The sequence below is a fragment of the Hyperoodon ampullatus genome, assembly GCF_949752795.1.
Source record: "Hyperoodon ampullatus genome assembly, chromosome: 19".
NCBI classification, from domain to species: Eukaryota; Metazoa; Chordata; class Mammalia; order Artiodactyla; family Ziphiidae; genus Hyperoodon; species Hyperoodon ampullatus.
The window spans coordinates 59,399,848-59,421,795 of record NC_136932.1 but is presented as its reverse complement, the minus strand read 5'-3'; the positions used below and the strand labels follow the sequence as shown (position 1 = coordinate 59,421,795).

Sequence of the window (21,948 nt, the reverse complement as noted above, 5' to 3'; positions counted from 1 at the left end):
TATTATCATTACAGTGCATTAAATAAATGGATTTGGTATATCTCTAACACTCTCGTGTAAAGCCTGTTTAAATTCTATAATCCCAACTGGATGCAACATACTTAAATGAGCACTATTAACTTGCATTTTTTCTATTCTGTTTAGAAACACAATAATAGTTGAGACATTTATTAAGAAAATATCAACTCTATTTGCACATTCTTAAAGAGAATATTACAAAAACAATTTTAGTTTTCATGGGTATGATTTGTTAATATAATTAGAATGGAATACAATTAGGTACTTTAAGATCTTTCAGCATTAATTAAAATGCTAATAACTTGAATGGCTATAAATACTGAATTAGTGAGACTAATGCTCCAGGCAGTTAATCCTTTATTTGTCATTTACTGAAGATCACTTAACTGAGATGCCATATTTATGTCAGGGATCCCTTACCAATGGAACTTCATGAATTGTAAGGTTCCTAAATCTTAGATGATGTGTCTCTGTAATATGTGCTTTCATATATCCTTGCACCCCACTCTGGGGATTCCCTAATAATCACAACCACTGCCTTTGACTCATTCCATAAAGGAAATTTAGTGTCAGCAATTTTCCTGCCTCCCTCAGTGCTAATAGTAATTTCTAAGCTTTAGAGAAAGGAAAAGTAGCTCCTCTAGAAAAATAAAAGTGAAGGGTTCCAGTACTACGGTTTAAGAGGCTTATCAATATGGGATTTAAATAGAAATAACATTTTAAGAATGGACAATATGAGCTTCAAATGGATTAATATTACCAATTGGTGGAAATACATCAAATAGTGTTTGATGTATATTTTTAGCAATGAAATTCATGAGTACATAACAGTTAAAACAAAATAAAACACAATCTAATTAGTCACCTTTGGATGATGCTAGGGAACCAGTCCATTATTCTTAAAACTTAGCAAATAAAGTAAAATAATTTAAAAAACTATCTGATGTTCTTTTATAAACTATCTCAGAGCACCTCCTCAGTAATTCTTCTGGGAGTAATACATAAACAAGGAATAACAGAACATCACTACTTTGCAAACCACAATAAAATAAAGATCTAAGCAATAATCATCAATGGTTGCCAAATCCATTAAATTGAAAAATGCCAGAGCAATCTGGTAACAATACAATCCACTGATCAATATTATGTCTATATCATTAAGCTTTTGCTGAAATAATGCTTTAAAAATTATCACAAAACTCAGTAGCATACAGCAACAAACATTTCTTTCTTGGTTATTAAAAGATTGAGGCTGTGGATCACCTGATGTTAAGCTAAGCTTTAAACTCCAAACTCTATGTTGGTTTCAGGTCCATTCTGTCTTCACAATCTGTAATCAGAGATTAACAACGCAGCCTCTATTTGGCATGAGGCAGGAATTCTAGAAGTTTAAGCCAGACGTTGCAAATACCTTTCAATCCTTGGCAAAGATGTGGAGTACATTTTATCCATTCACATTCCACATGCTAAAACAAGTCAAACGGCTAAATGGAGTGCAGAGGTACACTCTTCTTATGAGGGGTGGGGAGAAGAAAGTATGAGGAGAGAGATTATTTGTTGATAATATAATATATAATATAATATATATACATATAATATAATAATATATATATTATACACACATGTGTAGCTGTTTGTTAATATATGTCTCTAAAAACAATGTTGTAAGCTGCCTGAGAGCAGAGTCTAGGACTATTTGCTTTACTATTTCATATCTAGCACTTAGCTCAGACCTTGACATTTAGGAGGCAGTCATTAAGGTTTGCTGAGTGCATATCTGATTGAATGAGGTCCTTCATTAGTTTGACCTTATGTCTCTCTAAAACATCCATCACCTGTGCTAGTTTTTATAATTCCAGGAAACTTGAAAAATCCATACTCTAGACACTGAGTATGAAAACAGAAAGTATACTCTTCCCTTCTCTCAAGGTCCTTAATTATTTACCTAGAAAGGCAGATGCAGATACTTTTAATCAAAACTGGTTAAGTGTAATGTCAAAATAAATATGAAATAAAGGTGGGAATTGAGAGGAAGGCAACAAATCTACCTGTGATTGATTTAGAGGAAAGACAGCAATAGATGTCAAAGAATGTTTTTCAAGACAAGTGATGCTAAGTTGAGTCTTGATGGCTTAGCCCTTGAATTATTGAACATTCACACACATTAAATTAAATAGAACAAATTATATTATTCTTCTATAGGTAGCCTTTTAAGCATAGAGAAGTCTGTCTCTCAAGCTTTTTCTAGGACAAATATCCAAGTTCCTACAACTATTTCTCATAAAACTATAATGTTTTTTGTTTTGTTTTTTGTTCAAAAGATATGGAAAAATGTTTTTGTTCCATAGCAAATTAATTTAAATATCCTGAATTGCATAATCTAAAGAAAACTCTGAATGCAAGGAATATAGAACATGGCTTTCAAGTTAAAGAGCTGTAGCTGAACTCCAAAGGCACCTACCATACTCATGAGTAACATGATTTTTGTAGTTACAGTGTGAGTTACACACGAGCACTGATATACAGACCATCAGCAAATCCCAAGTCTCCTCCCTCAGCATCCTAAATCAAATTGAAAGCTGCAAGATGACCAACACAAATGGGTTTAAAATGAAACAATGACAATTGTTAGTCTTACCATCTTGGCTAACTTCATAGAATAACTTCCACAACCAACAGATATGTAGGAATCATCTGGGTAAGCAGTGCTATTTAATAAGCTGGGGAAGGATAGCTTGGAGTTGATGCCGTTGTCATAGAAACAATTCCTGCCTATTAAATCAGTGAGACGGCTAGAAAAATGTGGACTTTTCTGTTCTGATTAAGTGTAGTGTATGGGAAAATGTTGAAATGTCAGAAGGCAGAAATAATAGCTGCAATGGTAAAATACTATTCTCAATTTAAGTTAATTTTCCCCTTGTTTTCTAAAGGCATACACTTAGTAAGGTATCTCTCCACTCTTCAAAGAAGAAAACAAGAACTTTTAAATTGGAAATGACAAATTAAATTTTTTCAAAAAGATTTGGGAAAATCTACTGAGCTCCTCTGAAGAACTAAAATCAAACTCAGATTGCATCCATCTACTGGAAAACTACAGAACCCCAAGGTGATCAAACAAACAGAACAGCTGCTAGATGTCCATTAAAACAGTGCAAGAAAGGCACTTATTTGATGCGTTTCTCCTGGGAGGTTTCTATCTAAAATGAGACTAGAAATCACATTCCCTACTGTAAAGTAACTCTGGCAGGCCCCAACCTAGGAATATGCTTGTCATTAATAATGAAAATACTAAACTCATCTCCCGTGTTTGCTTCCTCCCACATTACCTTATACTTCTCTATATATGTACAGCTTTTGAATAAGGGGGATTTGAAATGAAATCATGATATATCAGTTGTTTGTTAAGGCATGGGCTTCTTAGTAAATACATAGAGCAAAAAGTGAAAGTAGTAAGTTCCTTGAGGATAGAATTCCTTTGGCATAGGAAACAGAACGGTGTAAGCATTTCACATATACTTATTTCTTGATTATTTTCAGTTAAAAAAAATGTCATAGTGGCTTCAGTCTCTAATATAGAAGAACTGTTCATCTACCAAATAAATGGCCATTGAGGCCATGGCCAATGATACCATGATTCATATCTAGGTCTTCACACTTTGCCAAATGCTATCTTTATCTTATTACTAAATATTCACAGCATTTTCTTAGTTGGACTGTTCCATTAGAATAAACTCCATAAAATGAGTGGGTTATATACATGGTATCTGAATTCTGAATTTTGTATTAGTAAATTAAAAAAAGATATTACTGCAATTGAAGTTCCAGATTATCAAAATTGTAAAAGCACTCAAATGACTCTCTACAATTTATTGTTATATTAACCTATGGGAATATTTTCTGTAGTCACTACTGAAAATGAAGCCTTTGGGTTCCCCTGATCAAACAAACCCAACTAGTAATAGACACTATTTCTTAGGAAGATGTCTCAGTTTAATGTTATTTTGTCTGATTATCATCAACAGGGTCAGAGAAATTTTTCAGGTTGTCATATTTGAGATAAGTACTGAAGAGCTCAAGGAAATTAGGAGGTAGAGAGAGGCTATTCTAGTCAGAGCACTGAAAAAGTAATTTTCAATGTGTGTATCCCAGAACCAGTAGCATCAGCTTCACTTGGGAATTTGTTAGACATGCAAATTCTCAGTCCCACACCTCAGACTCACTGAATCAGAATCTCTGGGTTGGGGTCCAGCAATCTGTGTTCTAACAAGCTCTATAGGTGAGTTTCATGTACCTTAATAGTGAGAACCACTGGACTAGATGTTAGTAATCTGAAAGAAAATGTTGTGTTTGAAGGACCTCAAGTTCTTCAGTATTGCTCAACTTCAGATTACATGTGGATAGTGGTAAAGTTTGAGGATGAAAAAGTAAGGTAAGATGACAAAGTGTATGATGTACCCTCTTGTGGAATTTGTACTATATCAATTAGAATGATGGAGAGCTACTAAAACATCTGTAAGCAGGGAATTAATAAGAAATTATCCATTAAAATAATTCTAGGGGCAATGTGAGAAATAAGCTGACTTCCTGACTAGATGAGGTTGCCCAATGAAGCAAGGTAATAATTGGTTGGAGATTAAAAGATGTCACAGTTATGGAAGACTTCTAGAGGCTGGAAAAGGATTACCTAACTCCAAGTCAGGATGGGCAGAGGAGGAGAGAGAAGTCAAAGATCTGTTTCAGGCTTTTGTTAGTGGGTAGATGTTGAAGCTACTAAAAGCAATTAAAAACAACTGAGACAGATTGGTTCTGGATGATGGAGTAGAAGGACGTGCTCTCACTCGATCTTGGGAGAACACTGGAATCACAACTAACTGCTGAACAATCATCAACAGGAAGACACTGGAATGCACCCAAAAACATACACCATATCCAAAGGCAAAGGAGAATCCACAGTGAGATGGTAGGAAGGGTACAATCACAATAAAATCAAATCCCACAATTGCTGGGTGGGTGACTCACAAACTGGAGAACACTTATACCACAGAAGTCCACCCACTGGAGTGAAGGTTCCGAGCCCCACGTCAGGCTTCCCAACCTGGGGGTCTGGCAATGGGAGGAGGAATTCCTAGAGAATCAGACTTTGAAAGCTAGTGGGATTTGACTGCAGGATTTCAACAGGACTGGGGGAAACAGAGATTCCACTCTTGAAGGGCAGACACAAAGTAGTGTGCACATAAGGACACAGGGGAAGGAGAAGTGACCCCATAGGAGACAGAACCAGAACTACCTGCTAGTGTTGGAGGGTGTCCTGCAGAGGCGGAGGGGTGGCCCTATCTCACCATGAGGACGAGGACACTGGCAGCAGAAGTTCTGGGAAGTACTCCTTGGCATGAGCCTTTCCAGAGTCTTCCATTAACCCTACCAAAGAGCCCTGTAGGCTCCAGTGTTGTGTCGCCTCAAGCCAAAAAACCAACAGGGAGGGAACTCAGCCCCACTCATCAGCAGTCAAGCAGATTAAAGTTTTACTGAGCTCTGCCCTCCTGAGCAACACCCAGCTCTACCCACCAGCAGTTCCTCCCATCAGGAAACATGCACAAGCCTATTAGATAGCCTCATCCACCAAAGGGCAGAGAGCAGAAGCAAGAAGTACTACAATCCTGCAGCCTGTGGAACAAAAACCACGTTCACAGAAAGATAGACAAGATGAAAAGGCAGAAGGCAGGGTACAGATGAAGGAACAAGATAAAAGTCCAGAAAAACAGCTAAATGAAGTGGAGACAGGCAACATTCCAGAAAAGAATTCAGATTAATGAGAGTGAAGATGATCCAAGACCTCAGAAAAAGAATGGAGACAAAGATTGAGAAGGTGCAAGAAATGTTTAACAAAAACCTAGAGTAATTAAAGAACAAACAAACAGAGATGAACAATAAAATAACTGAAATGAAAACTACACTAGAAGGAATCAGTAGCAGAATAACTGAGGCAGAAGAATGGATAAGTGACCTGGAAAACAGAATGGTGGAATTCACTGCTGCGGAACAGAATAAGGAGAAGAGAATGAAAAGAAATGAAGACAGCCTAAGAGGCCTTGGGACAACATTAAACCCAGCAGCATTCTCATTATATGGGTCCCAGAAGGAGAAGAGAGAGAGAAACAACCCGAGAAAAGATTTGAAGAGATTATAGTCAAAAACTTCCCTAACATAGGAATGGAAATACCCACCCAAGTCCAGGGAGTGCAGAGAGTCCCAGGTAGGATAAACCCAAGGAGAAACATGCTGGGACAAATAATAATCAAACTGACAAAAATTAAAGACAAAGAAAAATTATTGAAAGCAGCAAGGGAAAAAATGACAAATAACATGCATGGGGACTCCTATAAGGTTAACAATTGATTTATCAGCAGAAACTCTGAAGTTTCTGCCAGAAGGAAGTGGCATGATATACTTAAAGTGATGAAAGGGAAGAACCTACAACCAAGATTATCCTACCTGGCAAGGATTTCATTGAGATTTAATGGAGAAATCAAAAGCTTTACAGACAAGCAAAAGCTAACAGAATTCATCACCACCAAACCAGCTTTACAACAAATGCTAAAGGAACTTCTCTAACTGGGAAACACAAGAGAAGAAAAAGACCTACAAAAACAAGCCCAAAACAATTAAGGAAATGATAATAGGGACATACATATTGATAATTACCTTAAATGTGAATGGATTAAATGCTCCAACCAAAAGACACAGGCTTGCTGCATGGATACAAAAACAAGACCAATATATATGCTGTCTAAAAGAGACCTACTTTAGACCTAGAGACACATACAGAGTGAAAGTGAGGGGATGGAAAAGATATTCCATGCAAATGGAAATCAAAAGAAAGCTGGAGTAGCAATAGTCATATCAGATAAAATGGACTTTAAAATAAAGAATGTTAGAAGAGACAAGGAAGAACACTACATAATGATCAAGGGATCAACCCAATAAGAAGATTTAACAAATATAAAGATATATGTACCCAAATTAGGAGCATCTCAATACAAAAGGCAACTGCTAACAGCTCTAAAAGAGGAAATCAACATTAACACAATAATAGTGGGGGACTTTAACACCTTAATTACACCAGTGGACAGATCATCCAAACAGAAAATTAATAAGGAAACAAAAGTTTTAAATTCCACAATAGACCAGATAGATTTAATTGATATTTATAGGACATTCCATCTGAAAGCAGCAGATTACACTTTCTTCTCAACTGTGCACAGAACATTCTCCAGGATGGATTACATTTTTGGTCACAAATCAAGCCTCAGTAAATTTAAGAAAATTGAAATCATATCAAGCATCTTTTCTGACCACAACCTATGAGATTAGAAATCAATTGCAGGAGAAAATGCGTAAAAAACACAAACACATGGAAGTTAAATAATACATTACTAAATAATCAAGAGATCACTGAAATAATCAAAGGGGAAACCAAAAAATACCTAGAGACAAATGACAATGAAAACACGATGATCCAAAACCTATGGGCTGCAGCAAAAGCAGTTCTAAGAGGGAAGTTTATAGCTATACAAGCCTACGTCAAGAAACAAGAAAAATCTCAAATAAACAATCTAACCTTACATCTAAAGGAACTAGATAAAGAAGAACAAACAAAACCCAAAGTTAGCAGAAGGAAATAAATCATAAAGATCAGATCAGAAAGAAATGAAATAGAAACAAAGAAAACAATAGCAAAGATCAATAAAACTAAAAGTTGGTTCTTTGAGAAGATAAAAAAAAGTCATAAACCATTAGCCAGACTCATCAAGAAAAAGAGGGAGAGGACTCAAATCAAGAAAATTAGAAATGAAAGAGAAGTTACAACAGACACTGCAGAAATACGAAGCATCCTAAGAAACTACTACAAGCAACTCTATGCCAACAAAATGGACAACCTGGAAGAAATGGATAAATTCTTAGAAAGGTATGACCTTCCAAAACTAAACCAGGAAGAAATAGAAAATATGAACAGACGAATCACAAGGAATGTAATTGAAACTGTGATTTAAAATCTTCCAACAAACAAAAGTCTGGGACCAGATAGCTTCACAGGTGAATTCTATCAAACATTTAGAGAAGAACTAACACCCATCCTTCTCAAACTGTTCCAAAAAATTGTGGAGGAAGGAACACTCCTAAACTCATTATATGAGGCCAGCATCACCCTGATACCAAAACCAGACAAACATACATAAAGAAAGAAAATTACAGACTAATATCACTGATGAATATAGATTGAAAAACCCTCGACAGAATACTAGCAGACAGAATCCAACAACACATTAAAAGGATCATACACCATGATCAAGTGGGATTTATCCCAGGGATGCAAGGATTCTTCAGTATATGCATATCAATCAATGTGATAAACCATATTAACAAATTGAAAATTAAAAACCACATGATCACCTCAATAGATGCAGAAAAACTTTTGAAAAAATTCTACACCGATTTATGATAAAAACTTTCCAGAAACTGGGTATAGAGGGAACCTACCTCAACATAATAAAGGCCATATATGACAAACCCACAGCAAACATCATTCTCAATGGTGAAAAACTGAAAACATTTCCTCTAAGATCAGGAACAAGACAAGGATGTCCACTCTCACCAGTATTATTCAGCATAGTTTTGGAAGTCCTAGCCACAGCAATCAGAGAAGAAAAAGAAATAAATGAATACAAATTGGAAAAGAAGAAGTAAAATTTTCACTGTTTGCAGGTGACATTATACTATACATAGAGAATCCTAAAGATGCCAGTAGAAATCTACTAAAGCTAATCAATGAATTTGGTAAAGTTGCAGCATACAAAAGTAATGCACAGAAATCTCTTGCATTCCTTTACACTAATGATGAAAAATCTGAAAGGGAAATTAAAGAAACACTCCCATTTACCATTGCAACAAAAAGAATAAAATACTTAGGAATAAACCTACCTAGGGAGACAAAAGACCTGTATGCAGAAAACTGTAAGACACTGATGAAAGAAATTAAAGGTGATTCCAACAGATGGAGAGACATACCATGTTCTTGGATTGGAAGAATGAATATTGTGAAAATGACTATATTACCCAAAGCAATCTACAGATTCAATGCAATCCCTATCAAGTTACCAATGGCATTTCTTACACAACTAGAACAAAAAATCTTTAAATTTGTATGGAGACAGAAAAGATCGCAAATAGCCTAAGTGGTCTTGAGGGAAGAAAACGGAGCTGGAGGAATCAGACTTCCTGACTTTGGACTACACTATAAAGCTACAGTAATCAAGACAATATGGTACTGGCACAAAAACAGAGATATAGATCAATGGAACAGGGTAGAAAGCCCAGAGATAAATCCATGCACCTATGGTCAACTAATCTATAACAAAGGAGGCAAGGATATACAATGGAGAAAAGACAGACTCTTCAATAAGTGGTGCTGGGAAAACTGGACAGCTACATGTAAAAGAATGGAATTAGGGCTTCCCTGGTGGCGCAGTGGTTGGGAGTCCGCCTGCCGATGCAGGGGACGCGGGTTCGTGCCCTGGTCCGGGAAGATCCCACATGCTGCGGAGCAGTTGGGCCCGTGAGCCATGGCCGCTGAGCCCGTGTGTCCGGAGCCTGTGCTCCGCAACGGGAGAGGCCACAACAGTGAGAGGTCCGTGTACTGAAAAAAAAAAAAAAAAAAAAAAAAAAAGAATGGAATTAGAACACTCCCTAACACCATACACAAAGTACACTCAAAATGGATTAGAGACCTAAATGTAAGACTGGACACTATAAAACTCTTAGAGGAAAACATAGGAAGAACACTGTTTGACATAAATCACAGCAAGATCTTTTTTGATCCACCCCTTAGAGTAATGGAAATAAAAAGCAAAACAAACAAATGGGACCTAATGAAACTTAAAAGATTTTGCATAGCAAAGGAAACCATAAACAAGATGAAAAGACAACCCTCAGATTGGGTGAGAATATTTGCAAGTGAATCGATGTACAAAGGATTAATCTCCAAAATATATAAACAGCTCATGCAGCTCAATATTAAAAAAAATCATAGAACCCAATAAAGAGATGGGCAGAAGACCTAAATAGACATTTCTCCAAAGAAGACATACAGATAGCCAAGAAGCACATGAAGAGATGCTCAACATCACTAATTATTAGAGAAATGCAAATCAAAGCTACAATGAGGTATCACCTCACACCAGTTAGAATGGGCATCATCAGAAAATCTACAAACAACAAACGCTGGAGAGGGTGTGGAGAAAGGGAACCCTCTTGCACTGTTAGTGAGAATGTAAATTGATACAGTTACTATGGAGAACAGTATGGAGGTTCCTTTAAAAGCTAAAAATAAAATTACCATATGACCCAGGAATTCCACTACTGGGCATATACACAGAGAAAACCATAATTCAAAAAGATACATGCACCCCAATGTTCATTGCAGCACTATTTACAATAGCCATATCATGGAAGCAATGTAATTGTCTATCGACCGAGGAATGGATAAGGAAGATGTGGTACATATATACAATGGAATATTACTCAGCCATAAAAAGGAATGTAATTGGGTCATTTGTAGAGATGTGGGTAGACCTAGAGCCTGTCATACAGAGTGAAGTAAGTCAGAAAGAGAAAAACAAATATCGTATATTAATGAATATATGTGGAACCTAGAAAAATGGTACAGATGAACCGGTATGAAGGGCAGAAATTGAGACAGAGATGTAGAGAACAAACATATGGATACCAAGGTGGGAAAGCGGCCGTGGGTGAGGTTGGTGGTGTTATGAATGGGAGGTTGAGATTGACATATATACACTAATATGTATAAAATGGATAACTAATAAGAACCTGCCGTATAAAAAAATTAATAAAATTAAATTTAAAAATTAAAATAAAAGAAAAACACCTGAGAGGTTTGTCTCTCTCCTTCCCACTCTCTCTCTATATGTATGTATCTCCAAATAAAACAAATTAAACTTGGAAACCAATGAGACCTCCTAAGGAACTATTTAAGAGAAAATAGAACTAAAGGGGGAAAAAGCCCTGAAATATCTTAAAAGACCTTTATGGGTATGCTGGGCAGCAAAATAAACTTTAGTCTCTGATTTTTGCACTGTTACCACAGACCTAGTCATCTACAAAGTTATTTGCTTAGTTGTAAAAATATGGTGAACTGGGCAAAGCCCTAGTTTGCATAATTTTGAGAGAAGTCTAGCTTTTGCAAAGGTAAAGGTTTAACATGAAAAAAAACAGCTATTAAGCACCTTAAAGCAGCAATGCTTTCAACAATATAATTTAACTTAAAAAACAGAGGGATTAAAACATTTCCCTAATGCCCTTAAAACTAAGGAAAACTGATTTATAGTACAACTTTATACATCGATAATTTGGCAAATAAAATTAATAATCATAAAAACACAACTAGGTGAAGCCCTTTCTCCAATCCCTCCACTGACATTCAACATCTCCCTGAAGTGTGCACTACATACTTATCCAATACCACCCCCTCCAAACTTCTTTTCAAAATGTAAGCTTAACTAAATTTTTAAGTAAACTTTCCATTTAGAAGAAGTCAGTTGGGACTTCCCTGGTGGTGCAGTGGTTAAGAATCCACCTGCCAATGCAGGGAACACGGGTTTGAGCCTTGGTCTGGGAAGACTCCACATGCCGCGGAGTAACTAAGCCCGTGCGCCACAACTACTGAGCCCGCCTGGCACAGCTACTGAAGCCTGCACGACTAGAGCCTGTGCTCTGCAGCAAGAGAAGCCACCTCAATAAGACGTCCGCTCACCAACACGAAGAGTAGCCCCTGCTCGCCACACTAGAGAAAAGCCCGCGCGCAGCAATGAAGACCCAACGCAGCCAAACATAAATAATGTTTTCTAAAAGTCAGTTTATAGTTAAGAACTTATTTCCATATGTTACTTGATCCTAGGGAGGGTTGTAAGGGCATCATGATACTTCATGCTACTACGAAGCTTTCACTGCAATTACCCCCAGACTCACAGTCCAAAAGACAATGTGGTCCTCGGGGGAAAAGAAGGTTCAACTTAAAGTGTCACCTTAATCCTCATGTTGGCCTCTCTGGCGGCTGATATACTTTTTGTTGTTTTTTGTACATCATCCTACAGAACACATTGCAAACTTGCCAGAATATGCTGCCTCTGCTCCTTTCAACTGCCTTCTCACCTCCCACTCCCCAAGCCCCCTCCCTCCGTCCACCCACACCAGCTTCTGAAGGACATACACACACATTTCAGGGTAAGGAGGAGGTATAAGATGAATTATCTCTTTCTACCAAATGTCATTCCTCTCCAAATTATGGATAACGAGGCCAGAAGTGTAATTACTAAAGGAGTTTGGAAAGGTAATTGCTGAAATAATCTCAAAAATAGTGGTGACTGCAGTGAGTACAACGACTCACTTTATAGCTGTCAGAGCCACTTGGAATGTGATAAATAGCTTATGTTTGCAAACCCAAGTGCTGCATCAAACGAAGTTCCATATCAGTAAATTACCACAAGAACCCCTTATAGTCAACTCATTTCGATTTTGTAATGAGAAATCCCATTAAAGAGGAATAACTTTAAGTTGTGACTGTTAAACAAGTTGTGAAGCAGGGGAAGGACAGAAAAAAGATGGAAGGTCTGAGGGAATTTTTCTGCGATCCTCTCCTCGAAGCCTGTAATTTGCAGGCAGCTCTACCTTTCTTGTTCCCATTGATCACCGGAGGATTGTGAAGTTTAAGGTAGCATTCACTGGTTCTCAAACTAAAAGCACTTAGCTTTGAGATTGCCGGTCAAGACTGCAGGGGAGAATGGATATTTCTGAAGCTTAGGCACAAGTGACCGTGGAACACACACCCCGTTTCCAACTCTTATCCTTAGGTTCTCTGTGCAGAGAGCAATTTCTCTATTCCAGCTGCTTCTGCACCTAGCATCACGAACAACGTGAATTTTTTCCCACCACTTCTCATCCAGAGGCCCTAGGCTCTGCCGCCTCTTTTCCCCAGTGCTTTGTGATGAGTGGCCCCAGGCCAAGCCCTAGTGCTCACAAGGTAGGTGCAAACCCGGAGTGCACTCAGTGCTCTGGGCGCTTCAGTCTGGCTTGGGCTCAGGTCCTGCTGCTCCAACCCCAAGGGACCCTGGAGGCGAGCCCTGACACTTCCATCACTCACCATGGCCGGCCAGTTTTGCCTCCCTGTCTCCCCGCGCCTCTCTTCCGTGAAGCCCTTGAAGCCGCACTTCGGAAACATCCAAGTGGGCATCTGTGTGGCGATACAGCACAGCGATGGGCGGATCCACCTCGCGGTGGTCACACAGATCAAAACACAAAACGCTTGGGTCATGGTAGAATGGGTCTAAAAAGGAGTCAAAAAAGGCAAAAAGATTGATCTAGATACAATATTCCTGTTGAATCCAGCGCTGGCGTCTGCTGAGCACCCCACGCCGCCCAGGGTGTTGCCCTCCTTGTCTCTAGCGCCCTCTTCGGCCATCGGGAACCAGCGGACGGCCACGCGGTGGATTGCGACGATCCCCCAGAAAAATGAAACGCCCTCAGGGGACAGTCCCGATGTGAGAATTCCCAGCAGTCTTTGCCTGATGAAGCAGAAAAAGTCTCCCTGCCTACGGAAAATTGAGAAACTGCAAAAGCAGCGAGAGAAGCACAGACGGCTGCAGCTGGAGATCCGAGCTCAGCGCGCCCTGGCTGTCAACACGGGAAACCCCAACTACGTGATTCAGAGCATGATCCAGGAATGCCGCAGGCACCTGGACTGAAGCCAGTTGTCGAGCCCGGAGACACTGGAGGACCACCGCATCTGCGTCTGCGTGAGGAAGTGACCTCTCAACCAGCAGGAGACCACCATGAAGGACCTGGATATCATCACCATTCCCTTGGACAAAGTGGTCATGGTGCACGAGTCCAAACAAAAGGTGGACGTTACTCACTACCTGGAGAACCATTCCTTCTGCTTCGACCACGCCTTCGACGACACCGCCTCCAACGAGTTGGTGTACCAGTTCACAGCCCAGCCACTGGTTGAGTCCATCTTCCACAAGGGCATGGCTACCTGCTTTGCCTATGTGCAGACGGGCAGTGGGAAAACGGACACCATGGGTAGAGCCTTTTCAGGAAGGGACCAAGATTGTTCTAAATGCATTTATGCCATGGTGGCACAGGATGTCTTCCTCCTGCTCAAAACTTCTGCTTATGAGAAGCTGGACCTCAAAGTCTGTGGTACATTTTTTTGAGATTTATAGGGGAAAGGTGTATGACTTGTTGAACTGGAAGAAGACGCTGCAAGTCCTTGAGGATGGCAGTCAGAAAATCCAGGTGGTCGGGCTGCAGGAACAAGAGGTGTGCTGTGTGGAGGACATGCTGAACCTTGTGGAACTTGGAAACAGCTGCCGGACTTCAGGACAGACATCAGTCAATGCCCACTCTTCCAGGAGCCACGCAGTGTTCCAGATCATTTTAAAGTCTCGACGGAAACTGCATGGTAAGTTTTCTCTTGTTGACTTAGCTGGGAATGAGAGGGGAGCGGATACTGCCAACGCCAACCGGAAAAGACAGCTGGAAGGAGCAGAGACTAATAAGAGTCTCCTCACACTCAAAGAATGCATCCGGGCTTTGGGTCAGAACAAGTCTCATACCCCATTCAGAGCCAGCAAGCTCACACAGGCGCTCCGGGACTCCTTTATAGGTCAGAACTCCTCCACTTGCATGATTGCTACTATCTCTCCAGGAATGGCCTCTTGCGAAAACACCCTCAACACTTTAAGATATGCCAATAGAGTAAAAGAAATAACTCTAGATTTAAGGCCTCACCATCGTTGTCTTTATCCCGCTGAATGTAAGGTGACAAGGATGTTGGAAAATCACATGAGAAATTCAGAAATGTCCCTTCAAGGGAAGGAATTTATTAAAATACCTTGTACACAAAGTGAGGAGGAGGAAGAGACTAAAGAAATCAAAGCACTCTCCTCTCCATTAATGGAGGATACAGCAATCTCTTGGAAGGACTCAAGCCAACAGCCAGGGAATAACATCCAGGAGACAGCTGATGGGGTAAACTGTGATGTTGATTTTTGCATTGCCCAGTTATTTTCCATTTTGGAGCAGAAAATAGGTTTTCTGACTGAGATTCAAAGGAAACTGAAATTATTACGAGCTGACTTTCAAAAGAAGAGCAAGCATAGTGAAGCCAATGGTGAGAGATCAGACCTGAAATGATGGATACAGTGCTGCAGTTCCCTAAGTCTCTTATAAAGGAAAGTTGCCTAAATTATCTAGATATAAAGATCCTCCTGGAAAGTTTAAAACCTCTTAAAATATGGTTTCCAGAACTGTGCTCTTTCTTCTCCCTTTGTATTTCTGTAATTTGTTTTTATTCTGTAGGACAGTGGTTCTCAACTTTGGAACTATTTTACCTCCTAGGGACATTTGGCAATGTCTGGAAACATTTTCATTTGTCAGAATTGTGTGTGCGGGGAGTGGTGATACTGGCATGTAGTGAGTAGAGGGCCAGCAATGATGTTAAACATCCTACAATATACAGAATAGCCTCCTACAACAACTAATTATCTGGTTGAAAATATCAATAGTACTGAGGTTGAGAAACGCTGCTTTAGAAGAACCTAGCTGTGATGAAACCAGATTCCCTAAATTTGTGGCTAAGAAGGAAAACTATTGCAGTCCCTTTAGGACTAGAGATGGAACACACCAAGGGGTGCACAGTTGAGTAAATGTAATGATACCCACTCATGAGTCTTTTTCTGCTGCATTTGTATGTACATTCAAATGGTTTCTAAGCTCTAGACATACTGGGGAGGTGAGAGTGGAGAAGGGAAAGGTTTTATTTAAGAGACTTTGTATGAGAGCCTAGAATTGAGAAGGATTTTATTTTTAATCTTTGAGTTGAAATTGCAAAGCACTGTGCTTCCTGAGAGTGATAAAGTGTGCATGTTGCAAAAGCATTGCGTTGCTAACTATGGTGTCTTTAAGCTTTTTTTTTTTTCTTCTTCTCACTCTCTTTACCAAATAAAATGAAATATCTGAGGAAGAATCTGCACACAGAATGTATGTCTCTCTTCTCTATGGCTCCCCTTTCTCCAAAATGAGCCCTGTTGAGTTTAGTAGGCCTGAACATCAATCTTGGGCTCCTATGAGCCTGTGTCCTTATGAGACTGCACCAATATTTACTTGGCTACTGCTTTGTTTGGGCTTACTTTTCACACTCAGAAATAAGTAAGTGCCCCAACAGAAGTGCAGTGAATGTAATGACCATCTAAATGTAGTTGTTTTCTCTAAGAACTTTTTCTTTAAATATCTTTGCTTTTTAGTATATTTAGAGTTGTGCATCCATCACCACAATTAATTTTAAAACATTTTATTACCCCCAAAAGAAACTCTGAACCCCCTAGGCATCATCCTTTAATTCCCCCACTCCCCAGCCCTAGGCAATGCATTCTATCTCTATAGCTCTCTGATTCTTTAAGCCCTGACTTCCTTTTGTTTTTTGACCCTTCCCTAAACTGTTGTAGTTGGGTGTTTTATTTAACTTTGCTGTGCCCTTAATAAGATAGCTTGCTACTCTATTTTGATGATTTGTTAATATAAATAACATAAACAATGATTTATGCATTTTATACATGACTTTGTAGAAAAACTACATATTAGTAACATTTCTTATAATAAATTCTAATCAATCTCAACGAAATTAAGGAGAATTTTATTCTATGTTAAGCTTAGCAAGTAAGAAAGAGCAGCATATCAACATAGTTAATTAATGGTACCCATTGCTGGAAAGTGGATACAAAAACTACAGGATAATATTGAATGTATCATTTGCCATATATAGATATAGATATAGATAGATATAGATATAGATATATACACACACATATATATATATATATACACACACATATATATATATACACACACACATATACTCACACAAGTGTGTGTATATATATATATATATATATATACACACACATATATATGTTATTAGTGGCTTTTTATCTAGTTTTCGCTTATCTGTTACATATTTGGAAATTGGGCACAAATGGTAAGTTCTGAGAGAAATTCACAGGTAGATTTTCTTAACTCTTCCATTGTAAAGGCTGTATAAACAAACTTATTTATGTTTGTGTACATGTACATACATATATACACACAGTTTTACAAGTATAGTTATATATATTTTCCCAAGGATTTTTACATCTGCAAAACACAATTTTAAATCTGTCTTTTAGTAAAAAAAAAAAAAAAAAAAAAAAAAATTGCTTGCTAACTAGTCTTAGCATAATTTTTTCTGTTGAGTTGACATTCTTCCTTAAGAAGTGCACCATTTTATTTCCACTGACAATTAATTTTTTTCTGAGAATATACATGGTACTTGAAATGATCTCAAAACACATAGCATAAAATTTAATAGGAACATTAGAAAAGAAGATCTTATATAAATGAAAAAACTCAGAAAGTAAATTAATTGGGGTCCACTAAAAGAGAATTGCTAACAGTTCACACAGATGCCCTGAAGTTAAAAAGGAGGATTGTAAATTAATGCTTTAATAAGATTGTTCAGAAAATGTCAGAGCATCTAAAGTGAGAAATGTAAATACTTTCAGTTCTTTGGAAACATTCATTTGCACACAAGAAGTTGACATGCTAATTACAAGCTATGCTTATCTAGTAATTAAAGTAGCTTTTCTTGTTTGTCCATTCTTGTAGTGGACAAACTTATTTTGAATTGCTGCATGAACTTGCACTTAATAAAACTGTTTTTAAAATACATAATAATTAAATACATAATTTCAAATTCTCCTTTGCACAATTAATCTGTGATGGTAAGGTTTTACACTATTATTCTATTGATCTTCTCAGTAAAGTTATTTTTAACAGTCTGCATAATAAAACAGTATGAGAGTCCTAGATAAATATTTATGTGCTGGTTAAATGAATGAATGAATGATTTTTCCTTTTCAATTTGATTACTGATTTAAAATATCATTCTAATAGAAGAAACATTTTCTAACATGTGTTGCTACTAAAAACAATGTAAAATTGTTATTCAAAGTGTAGAATATTATCCTCAGAACAAACCGGTCATTTATGAATATTTTCTGCAATTCTTTCTATTCTCCAAAAGAGCAACTGCTGATAGAAAATCTTAACAAGTCTTTTTTTCTGAAATGTTTTTTTTTTTCCATATTTAAGGCATTTCCTTTCTAACCTTAAATAAAAGTAATCTCAGAAATTAAAAAGAAGGCAATGGCTTTTAGAAGATATTGAACTAAATCAGTAATTGAATATAAAAATTGGACAGACCCAGGCAGCCTTCTGTACCTGTGTGTTTGATGTGATACTGAACATGTCAAAGCTAGAATACAAGGGCTTAAATGGCAACAGAAGAAATGAATGAAATAATCAGGGTAGGAAAATGGGAGAAGACATCAAAGCAACAATTACAGAGGGTTTTACCCTGAAATAATTAATTGAAAATAAAAGTTACAACATGGAACCAGTTAATATAGCATGTTGCGGTTTAGGTTTGTCATGAGGTTTGTGAGGACAAGAAAGAGAAGACTGCTTTGGGCCACATGAGCAAATATAAATTGTTAATCTTATACAACTATCTGGACACAGTTCTAAATGCCAAGATTGGAACCAAGTGAGCTAAGTAAGTAATAATGCAGATTTAGGGTCAGATATTTTTTGCTTGTTCAAAGCTTTGCCACCTCATAGCTATGTGACTTCAAACAAGTAATTTGACTGTCTGCATCCTTCATTATTTTCAAATATGTTAAAAAAACAAAAGCCTAAAGAATACAACACTAATCATACAGAGTGATTTTGGAGAATCAGCATAAAATTTTTCAATAAAATAAGATTTTATTGATAATATTCTATGTACTAGATGCTAAAGACAGAAAAATGCATATATAACTGTTCCTGCCTTTAAGGAGCTTATCATTTAAATGAGGAGATAAAGCCTTGTACAACTGAGAAGTATATTAAAAAATGTGCTATCCTATATAAAAAGTGCTATGGGAATATAGTAGTTAATAGTTAATTTAGCCAAAAGGGCAGGGGAAATCTTCACAAAATGATTCATCCCTAAGTCTCGAATGAGAAAGGAGAAACCTGGTAGACCTAAAATGAAAGGATGGGACATTCAAAGCAGTAAATATGCTGTATACTTTGCTGAATAATATGCTGGTGTAATAAAAAGAAAATCAGCCAGAAGCCGGCTCAACATCGTCTTTTTCAATAAAATGTAGGCTCCTTGAGGGCACGGACAATTTCTAATTTAGTTTATATCATTAACATCTCCCAGGATCCCTGATGCTTTGTATGTACTCAACACTCACGTGCAGATATTTCTATTTTTCCATCAATTTCACCTAGCTAGAATAGGAGGAAAGTACAGCTATCTTTGTTTAAAAAATATATTTTGAGAAATCACTCTGTCCAATGGCAGAAAGTAAAATTTTTGTGTGAGCAGTCATCACAGGTGAATGCCTGGTTTTCAGCATTTGTTGGGCTGACAAACAGTTGTTCTAGGGAAGGGGTCATCTCTTCACTCTGGCACCTACCTGGCCTCATCTTTCCAACCTGACATCTAGAAAGAAACTCCATGGCACATCTGCTAATACTATTCATTTTTCTTAGCACAGGGCTCCCCCAGGTCCTTTGGCATTACTGTCACATCTCTGTTACCCTCAGCCTTACAGGAAAATACTTGACTCTTAGCTGCCACCTACCAGAGACCTGCCCTGAGGCTCTGTAGGTTTGGATTCAGCCATTACTTGTCCACATGCAGCTGTCTCTATACTTTTAGAGGAGTTGTCACAATCTAGGAATCCAACCAGCAATCTGAACATAGGTTACCTCGCTCCTTGAGTGCTTAAATCATTGCAGGGTTTTACCACTACTCTTTAGGAAATGGCTCAAAGGGAAGAGGACACAGGTCATGCCTGTATCTCTCTTGTTTCCTCCTATTCAATAGCCCTTGGGATCTTATTTGGGAAGGCAGGCAGGAAAAACTCTGTTGTTACAGAATTTACTTTATGCTTTAGAAAGCCAAAAACTTGCCCTCTTGCACTTCTAAAATCCTTTTCTTGCAAGACCATGTCTTTTATTGCCAGTTCCAAAAGCCTATTTAATACTTAAAAATAGTATTTTGACCCATTTCTTTTCTCCTGAATTTCTTTGTTAATAACCCTCTCCTCAAATGTGTGATCCCATAATTTCCTACCTGCTAGGGTAGGGACTGAGAGCACAAGAAAATGTATTTGAAGGGTGAGGGCCTTGAAGGAGAAGTTGTAGATACATCAGTCAATTACTCAGTATATTCCCACACATGCCCTTTCCCTAACTAATGAACTAAAGGACTAAAGGACTGAGGGAAGAGACAATAACACTTCCAGTGATTCCTGTGTCTCCAGTACCTGAAACAGTACCCAGTACATAGGGGAAACTATTATTTGTTGAATAACAATTGTACAGAAGGTAGCTCAAATGTTCCCCACCAATATAACCGTTCAGAAAAGCATTCAGAGAAAAGGGTCAGAGGCAGAAATCTGAGAACATAAATATTTAAGGGACAGGATAGTGGAAAATTGTAAGAGAAGAAAAATAAGAAGAGGTCGTAAAGGTAGAAGAAAAACCAGGTGAAAAAAAGTGGTACAGAAAGCATGGGAAGAGAGAAATTAAAGGAGAAAGAGTACGTTACCATATTAAAAAAAAAAAAAAAGAAGGCTTCCCTGGTGGTGCAGTGGTCGAGAATCTGCCTGCTAATGCAGGGGACACGGGTTCGAGCCCTGGTCTGGGAGGATCCCACATGCCATGGAGCAACTAGGCCCATGAGCCACAACTACTGAGCCTGCGCGTTTGGAGCCTGTGCTCTGCAACAAGAGAGGCCGTGTTAGTGAGAGGCCCATGCACCGCGATGAAGAGTGGCCCCTGCTTGCCACAACTAGAGAAAGACATCACACAGAAACAAAGACCCAACGGAGCAAAACTAAATAAATTAATAAATAAAATTCTACCCCCAACATCTTCTAAAAAAAAGAAAAAGAAAAAGCAGTGATTGAATAGAATAAGGACTTAAGAGCAGGTTGGTGGTTTTTGACAATTTGTGGGTCATTAATAGCATTTGAGAGATCAGCTTGAGTGAAATGGATGTTCCAGAAGTCATTTTGCAATGGGTTGAGGAGTTAGAGAGCAGCCTGGATAATTAGTGTGAAAGTGTGAAAGTGCTTCATAAATCCTAAACCAATTTACAAATGCAATTAGGATATACAGCTTGTTAGATTTAAGGCCTGGTTGTTGCTCATTCACCAAACTTTCTGAATTCTTTTTTCTTTTTTCTTTTTTTTTTTTAGCATCAGGCACACACTTCCTAGGACTTTGGCAGAATATGTTATAATCTATGGAAAACTTAAGGAAACAGATGTTAAATTTTAACAGTTTTCTTGTACCTTAAACTAATTTTTTTCTATAATATTCCTCAGGTGTAAAAAAAAAACAAAACACTATCATTAAACAATCTCCAAACACTCCCTACTCTTTCTTCCAAGTCATCTTCCTGTTGCCAGCTGCTTAGCAACTTCACCTTAGCTTCTTGAAAACTTCTGATTTGTTTACACAAAATTGATATAAATTTGAATATGGCCTTGACTCCATCCATGAAGTTTGGATCAGAGTCCATCACTTCTCCATCCCTGACAATTGGGTCCAATTGCATTACTTTCAATATCTCTCCTTACTTGGCTTCTCTATCCCTAATTTCCATTTTGTATAGATTCCCCGTCAATCAAGTTAGCTTACTAGACATTACATGGACTTAAAACACAATTAATCATACTCTGAGTGGTTTCT

At 38.0% G+C, this 21,948-nt stretch overlaps 1 protein-coding gene across 1 annotated transcript; it reads left to right on the top strand.

Moving 5' to 3' along the window:
• Positions 1-13,235: 13,235 nt before the first annotated feature.
• Positions 13,236-15,291, top strand: KIF2B (kinesin family member 2B; the record flags this gene model as incomplete). The annotated part of the gene is given in 5 exon segments (XM_079726450.1): positions 13,236-13,418; positions 13,422-13,832; positions 13,836-13,895; positions 13,899-14,300; positions 14,302-15,291. Coding segments are annotated over 5 exon segments (2,046 nt in total).
• Between the last annotated feature and the right edge of the window lie 6,657 nt (positions 15,292-21,948).